The following is an 8,134-nucleotide window of genomic DNA, read 5'->3' as shown; positions in this document are numbered from 1 at the left end:
TTCTTTTGGTGCTTTTTCGCTTGATCCTTCCTCCTGTGTGCGTCTGCTTCTCCATCCGACCTCGGGGACGCTCACAGGGCTGAATGGGGCTCACGAAAACGGGCCCCGAGGTCTCGGCGGAGGCCGGACGGGCGCCCGGGTTGGGTGCGGGGAGCGTGCGGGCGACGGACGACCTTGCTCTGAACGAGGGCGAATCCTTCGTTCGCGCCCTGATTTCGCCTCGGTTTCCCTTCGCGGAGAAAAGGGTCGATGCCAGGAAGCTCCAGCGCTAAAACTCAATGTCGCTGCGGCATGAAAGATGCTGCGCTCGGAGGAAGCRCTCGATACCTTGGCTGACGTATTTATTTATTTTTTCCTCCCCGCCGAGTTTAACGAGCTGCCAGGAGGAGCCAGTCGAAACATCTCCCTTTATTTAGGAAGAAAGCGAAAAACTCCCCGTGTCCGATAGGCAGGAAGAGCCCGGAAAACTCTSGCTCGTTTTGCTTTTCCTCTTTCCTCGCTCTCTCCTTCCCCAGGCTTGTCGGCAGGGGAGAAGCTCGGCTCGGTGCTGCGAGCGGCTTCCCGGGAGTTTGGCGGCGGCTCCGAGCGGACGCGGTGCCGGGGCCGTCCGCGCGCGCGGCGTCCCCGTTCGGGTCGCCCGTCGTTCCTCTGTCCGTGGGGATTTCCTCCGCCGGCGTAGCTGCGCTCGCCCYGTTTCTGGAATCGAAGCGTCTTCGTGCACCGCGCGGTTCCGGTAGCTCCGTGAGTCGCGCCGGAAATCCGGGAAGCGCCGCTTTGCAACGACCGCCGCCTTTCCTCCGGCRATCCGGCGACCCTTTCCGTGCTCTCCGAGTCCTGAGCGATTCCTCCGAGGTCTCTCGCCGGAGACGCGGCGGGCCGCGGCGTTCCCCCGCGCCGGGCGTCTCGGGCGCCGCGTGTTGGACCCCGGCGCGGTGCAATTTTTAGAAGCGGCGTTATGCAAGCCGGGAGGAGGCATGACGAGCGCGCAAAAGGCTCCTGCCTCGCAAACAGCAGAGCCCCGAACGGGAGCCGCGGGATCGCGGTGGGAGGCACCGACCCGCCGGAAAAAAAAACAAAAAAAAACAAAAAAAACAAAAAAAACAAAAAAAACGCTGCTTCTTCTCTCCCTCCCCCCCTCCATCATCTTCTGAATAAGCAATTTGGGAGATGCAGGAGCAGGAAAACCTGTGATTTTTATTATTATTATTATTTTTTAAGTTGGATTTTTGGTAGTTTTGGGGGTGAGCTCGCATGGGCTCCCCCCCGATAAGGCTATATGGGGAGCTGTAGCGGCTCAGAGCAGCAGACAACTGAATTATGTAGCCCCAGGTCTTATCTCAAACAGTGGCCAAAATTGGATGCCTGGAGAGCAGGATAAGAATAGAGCCGGCGTAGATGATACTTCCCCTGAATATTCTCCCAGCCACTTATCTATGTTTAGGGATCTGGAGAGGAGCACGCGTTCCAACTAAGGCAAAATGCACCGGGGAGAAAGCAAAGTTGGTTGATTTATTCTTAAAGAACCAAATAAATCAATAGGCATACAGCTGCCTCTGCCCAAGTCCTAAAATGGCATTAAAAATAATAATAATAATAAAACGGGTAGGCAGCAATCGTGACCGCGCCGAGCTCGCTGCCGCTTGCCCRGCAAGCCGAGGGCGCCCAGGTAGGAGCTGAGCCGCTCCGCGCGTGCGCCGGGGCTTCGCGCGGGAGGTTAAGCGTGACCCTACGGTCCCGGCCTCGTGTGCGAAGTATTAATCGTTATCGTTGCGACAAGGGCTCTGTTCCTCGGGAGGTGCCCGAAAAGAGCCGAGAAAATAGAAAGGCCTGTCAAGCAGCCGGGCGGGAGGTTAAGATGTCGAGAGAGTAATTGCTCTACCCAGAAGCAGCCTGTTTCTGGCTTCCCCAGCGCTGCCAGGAAAAATCCTCAGCGCTTATTTGATGACAATAAAAAGAAAAAAAAAAAAAATCTCAACTATCCCTTGCCCGTGCCGGCAGCGAGCAGAAGCAGACGCAAAATGAGACGCAGCTGAGCTTAAAAATAGGCGCCTGCTAGCTCCCAGCCCGTCGCTGCGTCACGTCCTCTCGGGCAAGGGGTTTTGGGGGGCTTTTCCCGTGCGAAATATCCGAGCGGGGCTCGGAAATTATTTTGCAAGGTGCTTGGGGAAAGGGTTGCTCTCCTCCCCGCGCGCGCGCACGCGCTGCGGGGGCATCGCCGTCCTTCGGCGCTAGGTTTGCACCCGGGAAAAGGCCGAGGAAGGAGGTTTTTTGCGGCGGGAGGGGGCTGCTTCGCGGCCGGCGGCGGTGCGGAGCCGCGCCGGGAGGGCGGCTTCCTCGCGGCGGCTTTGTCCCGGGGCAGCGATTAAACAAAAGTCGGCGCTGCTGTTATTTATTTTTAGTTGCGCTCATTTTGCCGAGCCTGCGAGCTGCTTTCCAAGGCAGGTCCCCGGGGGAGCGGGGCAGCGGGTCTCGAGCTAGCGCACGAAATGGCTTTGAGCGGGGAGGAGGAGGAGACGGGAGCTAAAAGCCGGCTCGTGTCGCCGGCGAATCGATAGAGCTGCCGGGGAACGGCTCGAGGGGGYCGCGGAGGGCTTTGAGCCGCTTGCGGCGTCGCCGCTCCCACCGATGGGTTTGCACGGGGCGAAGCCGGGTGCCCCGTCCGCCCCGGCACCTCCTGAGACGCGGGTGGCATCTCCCGCGGGGCCAGGAGCCCTCCGGGGCTCGGCCATCCCGGCTCTGCCTGCGGCGGAGAGGCACGACCCAGCTCCTCGGTGCCCAGCGCCGGCGATGCTCGAGGGAGGACAAGACCTTTCCGTAGGAGAAACCGGAGCTTTGGAGCTGTGTCTGGTCTCCAGCTGGGAAATGTCCCGAAAGGCGGCTCCTGCCTCGACTCAGGGGCGTTATCTTCCCAGCAAGACCCTCATTGCTCGCACGCGGGAAACACAGCAAGATTTTAGCGCGTTCCCACCCTAGGACGATGCAAAGCAATGGAGGAAGCATCTCKCCTTCAGTCCTAGAGATCTGAGGCCCCTTTTGGCCCCCAAACCTCCAGTCTCGCACCTTTCCGCGGGCGTCACGGAGCGTCCCGCTGCCTCCGCGCGCTGCCTGCCGGCCCCTCGCTCGGAGAACCGCGTCCTGGCACGGCCGGCGAGGCGGCGTTGTGACTCAGAGCGCCAGTCAATGTTAATTAATTCAATGATAACGAATGAGAGAGAGAGAGAGAGAGCACTGCGGGATATTAATGCACTGGGCTTGGCTTTGGGACATCTGGCTTGGGCTTGCTTGGAAACTTTGGGTCCAAAGCAGCTTTTTTGGAGGAAAGTGCTGCAGCGATGGAGGCTTCTCCCCTCTGCTCTTCATTTTTAGCCTTGAAGTCCCCTCGATTCCTGTTCTTGTTTCCCTCGGGGAATTGTTTTCCAAGTCTYCAGCCTGGGGGGTCTCCATTTTAGTCCACTTTGAGGCATTTTTGCCCTGTTTGCCTATTTTAAGGGTAGAGCGTCAGCGTTTTCTCCTTCCAGACGGCATCAAAGAGTTTCAGCCCCGTATGCGCAGGTGATCTGAAAGACGATGATACTGGGTTAACCGGTCCCGGGTAGCTGTGGTTCCCGTGGGGCTTTAAAAATCCAAGCAAAGCGGTGGAAAAATTCACCCACCGCGTTACGTCACRCGAGGGTACGTCGGGACGGGCGGCGGAGCTCCCGGGTGCAGGCGGGCGGCTGAGCCACGGCACCAAAGCCGCCTGCGCTGGGCGCCGGGGGATTTGGGCAGGGACGGGGCGGCCCGGGAGGGGATGGGTGGTGGTGGGGGGGGCGGCGGGGGCCGCTCGGTGGCGTGAGCCGGCCCGCGTTGCCGAAAGCCGTGCGAACCGTTGCCCGCTTTTCCCGTTGCAAAGCCATCCCATCCCAGCYGCATCCTCCCCGCTCCGTGTCTCTTTTCCTCTCTCGCTTTTTCTCTCGCTTTCTCGAGAAGCAGCGTTTAGCGGCGCGTTTAATACGTGTGTCTTTAATTGCAGAGAGCTGCCAAGACGTCCTCTCTCCCAGTTACCCCCAGGGCGAGGTGGTCACCTTCTCCTGAGCCCGGCGGCGGCGGCGGCGGYGGCGGTCCGGTCGGTCGGTCGCCTTCTCCGGAGCCGCCGGCGAGGGGACGCCTTCCCCGCGGAGCTTTGCCGGCCGGGCAGCCGGGGCGGCCCCGGCTTCGCCCCGATCCGCCCGCCCTCCCCTCGCTTTGGGACGCCGCGCGCCCCGCGCCGCTCCCGTCGCCCGCTCCGAGCCGGCCCGGCTCCATCCGGGCCGGGAAGCAATAGCGGCAGGGGCGAAGGCGGCCGCCCTGCGAGGGTCAGTGTCTTTCTAACGCTGTTCCATATCTCTGTGATCAAGGCAATACTAATCCCGTGACCTTCCGTCCTGTACGCATGCCTCTACCTGTCACCCAGCACTAGAGTTCGAATAAAGACGTCCGCGAGCTGCGGTCGGCTCACGTATGCGCCTCCCGGCCTCGGCCCTTTTCTCTCCGCGAGCTCCCCGCGCCCCAGCAAATCCCTCCCCGCTGCCGAAACGCCGGGTGCCCCGGCGGTCGGGCTGCCCGGGTGTTGCGGCCGAGCCCCTCGCCRTCTCGCGCGGCTCAGGGCCTGCTGGAAAGCCCGTGGCAGGTTCGTTCCAAYGTCCGTGCAATCCTCGTTTGTTGAAGATTTAACGAATCTGACTCTCCGAGGCGAAATCATCGGCGTTATTGCGGCGCCGTCCTTAGGTTTCAGAGTGAACGCCCTACGGCGATGTTCTCCCCGAGCTGAGCAGCCAGACTGACGGCGGAGCCGAGCAGGCAGCGCGGAGCCGATTCGCAGCTGGCTGATGTTTTCCCTCCCGCTCCGCAGCTCCCGGTGCTCCTTCGCGCCCCRCCGAGGAGGCTGAAGTCCTCCGCGCGCCCCGAGGGCTCGGCGTGAGGAAGCAGCAGAGCCCGGACTCTAGTCCCTTGCTTGAAGCTTCCCAAATCACCGGAGGGGCTTTGGTTAAAACTTCCAGGGAAGAGATTGTGGGACTCGCTCCCCAGGGCTGACGTTGCCCTGGAGGGCACCGGCTCCTCGATTTTGCGCCTGGAGATGCAAGGAGAGACCCGGAAGGTTAAAGCTTGGGGAAAATCCGCTCGTGTGATTGACCTACCACGAAACCGAAGAGAAAGCGGTCAAAAAGCGTGAGCGGTCGGTGCTTCGGCGGCCGGCGGCCAAACGGCGATTCGAGAGAGGAAAAACCTTCCTCGGAGGCGGCGAGAGAAACTCGGCGTTCGGGGAGCTGCCGGGCGCCGGCGCCTGCTTGGGGAGAGGGGAGAGAGACGCGGCTGCTCCCGCGGGGCCGGCGCGTCCCCCCTCCCCGCCGCCGGCTCTCGGCCGGCCGCTCTGCCCCTGCCCTCTCTCGGGAGCGCCGCGGGCTGCCCCGGGGCCGCCGCAGCCGGGCGCCAGGGTCCCGGCCGGGGCGGGGGGGGGGGGATTTGCCGAGCTGCCGTTGTCTCCGCGAGCTCCTCCGAGCCTTTGGAGCCGGCGAGCCCGGACGGGGCCCGCGAGCCCTGCGCGCGTTTGGCACGGCTCCGCTCTTGGCCGGCGTTCCTCGGCGCCAAGCCCCTCCAGGTACGAATCCATCCGGAGCCGAGCGGCGGCGGCGGGTGGGGAAGGAGCCTGGCATGTCCTCCCCCTACCCTGCTTTCTCTTCCCAAATAAAAAAGACCCCTCTCCCTCTTCTCCCCCTTTTCCAGGGGCATTTTTGACTCTTTCGCTTTATTTTTCTGCAGCAGGGCAGAGGAAGGGGCGGAGGGGGGCCCCGGAAACCCGAGCGGCACGCGGGAAAGGCCGGCGGGCGCGCTTCGAGGAATCGGAATCGGCGAAAACCGGGACCGCCAATAAAAAACCGAGCGAGCGGCTGCGCGGCCCGGCGCCRGCACCTTGGGTTTGACCTAGGGAAGCAGCCGGCGATGGCTGGGCCGGGCTGGGAACGCCGCGGGCGCKCCGGGCACGGGGCCGCGCGGCTGCTTCCCTCCGGCCTTGGCCGGGCGCGCGCAAACGGCCGGGGAGGAGGAAGAGGCAGGAGCGAGCGGCGAAGGCTCGGGGCTGCGTTTGCCGCCCCGGAGCCCGTTTTGCGCCGGGATGCTCTGCGCCTCCTCCGCTTCCCAGCTCTTTGCTCTAAGCGAGACGCCGAGCGCTGGCAGCGGAGCAGCGGGACGGAGCCAGCCACGGGCCCGCGGCGGTTTCTGGAGCGCGGTGCCACCTCCTGCACCCGTCGGGGTGCTCCCGGCACCCCCTTCGCTGCTCCGAGCACCCCGCCGGGCACGCAAGCTTTAATGGGGCGATTGCTCTGATGCAAGGAGCTGCCGGCAGCAGCCAGCTTTCCTTTACGGGACGCGCACGCTGCTCGGGGAGCGGGTCGGGGAGCGGGTCGGGGAGCGGGTCCGGGAGCGTCCGGCCCGTCCCTGCCACCCTTCGCAGGAGGGGGCCGCGCGTCCGTCCCCTGCGCGCACGGGGCTCTCGCCAGCTTTCCCGCACCTCCGGCACCCGCCGGTCCTGTTCCCGCCGGAGCTTCGGCCCGCTCCGAAGCACCCGGCACCGGTTTGCTCCCGGTCGGAGGGGCTCCGATTTTCTCTCTTTGCTCGTCACGGCTCTACCCTCGGCGAAGCGAGGCCCGGGATGGACGGACGGACGGACGGACGGACAGACGGATGGAGGAGCGCGGCCGCCGCGGTCGCCTTCCCGGCCCCTCGGAGAATTGCAGCCCTGCCGCAGTTGGGCGGCCGTCGCCGGCTGTCAGAGCTCTGCACGTCCATCCCCCCCCTTCCCAGGGACGCTTCGGGCTCTTATTTTAATGGGGCCGGCGCTGAGGTTTTTGGCAGMGAGGGCGAGGGCTGGTGGCGCTGATTATGTCCAGTTTCCACTCATTTAACGTGATGAAATCTAACAAACGAACCAAGCCCGGAATGGCTTTTCTTGCCAGTCAAGGCACGGAGCTAGCGGCCCATTTTTGGCTGGGCCACGAAAGCCTCGCACGGATTTATTTTACCTCTCCTGCTGTTCAAAGCCAATGGCCTTAATCCTATTAGTGCCGCAAGGAAGCTCTCGGAGCCCACAAAAAGTGATCCAAAATGTTTTTTTCTTTTTTTTCTTCGTCCCCTCCCAAGCTTGCGTTATGCCAGGGCACTCGATCCCCTCCATGGCTTGGAGCCGCTGCTCGGGCCACGGTATCGGGGCGCTGGGAAACCAGGCTCTGCTCCCCGCTCGCGCCCTGCGGTTTGCGAGCGAGCGCCTTTGCGCGTCCCCCCCACCACCACCCCGTGCCTCAGTTTCCCCGTGCGGGTGTCCCGCGGCGCCTGGGAGAGGGCGAGCTGCTGGGCGACAGCCTTCGGGAAAGGAGCCGTCGGTGTATTCTGCCAAGGGCGGTGGTGGTGGAAAAAAAAGGCTCGTGGAGTCGGGCGAGGACAGCCCCAGCTAGCCGGCGGGCGGCGTGCACCGTCTCCTTCGCCTATTACGGCTCTCGGCTTTCCCGCGGCGGCTCCGGTGCCCGGAGCGGGGACGCGCGTGGTCCCGCCGGGCCCGTCCTTCCCGCGCCGCCGCGGGTGCAGAGACCCCGGGACATCGCATGGTTGGGGGGGGGGGCCCTGCTGTCACCTCCCCGGCCCCCTCCTATTTTTTTTTTTTCCTGTTTTCCAGCTGATTCATGAAATCGCGGTGCTCGCAGCGCCGTGTTGCTTTAAGCTGTTTACTCGAGYTCAGGAGCGACGGTGCCCAGGGTATTTTTAGCTCGCCGGGTAGCAGAGCRGGATTAAAATGCAGTCGGCGTTACAGACGCTGGGGGTGAATCAGTATTCCAGCGCGAGAGCCTCGCCGYGCCGGCGTTTTTCCATTGAGCGGCTGAAAAAAAAACCCCGGCGTTTCCATGGAGACCCGGCTCCAGGGCAACCCGCTTCCTCCCGGAAAAGTGGGAGCCGAGGACAGCACCAGGAGGCATCGGCCCCCGGGCGGCTGAGAAACGTCCTGGGCGGCAGGTCCCGGGTTGGACCAGCCGTGGCCGCGGCGATGGTGGCTCTGATGGGACCGTGCCCAGGACGCCTCGCCGCGGAGGACCGGGAGGGACGAGCGGCGCCGGCTGCGCTGGCTTTG

At 63.7% G+C, this 8,134-nt stretch overlaps 1 protein-coding gene across 2 annotated transcripts in view; it reads left to right on the top strand.

Moving 5' to 3' along the window:
• KCNC4 (potassium voltage-gated channel subfamily C member 4) overlaps positions 1 to 5,415 on the top strand; it is a 21,019-nt gene extending 15,604 nt beyond the window's left edge. Inside the window, exon 4 of one of the 2 annotated variants that reach the window (XM_085302286.1) lies at positions 4,871 to 5,415. In XM_085302286.1, coding sequence (XP_085158412.1) covers positions 4,871 to 5,052 — 182 coding nt within the window. In that variant the 3' untranslated portion in view covers positions 5,053 to 5,415. Of the gene's footprint in view, positions 1 to 4,012; positions 4,093 to 4,870 lie in introns of those variants that run through there. The other variant, XM_085302285.1, reaches the window with a different exon arrangement.
• The last annotated feature ends 2,719 nt before the right edge of the window (positions 5,416 to 8,134 follow it).

This window comes from Rhea americana, unplaced genomic scaffold, assembly GCF_003343005.1.
Source record: "Rhea americana isolate MKP2758 unplaced genomic scaffold, rheAme1 scaffold_189, whole genome shotgun sequence".
NCBI lineage: Eukaryota > Metazoa > Chordata > Aves > Rheiformes > Rheidae > Rhea > Rhea americana.
The sequence above is the reverse complement of the archived record's forward strand: the minus strand, read 5'-3'. Positions and strand labels throughout refer to the sequence as shown.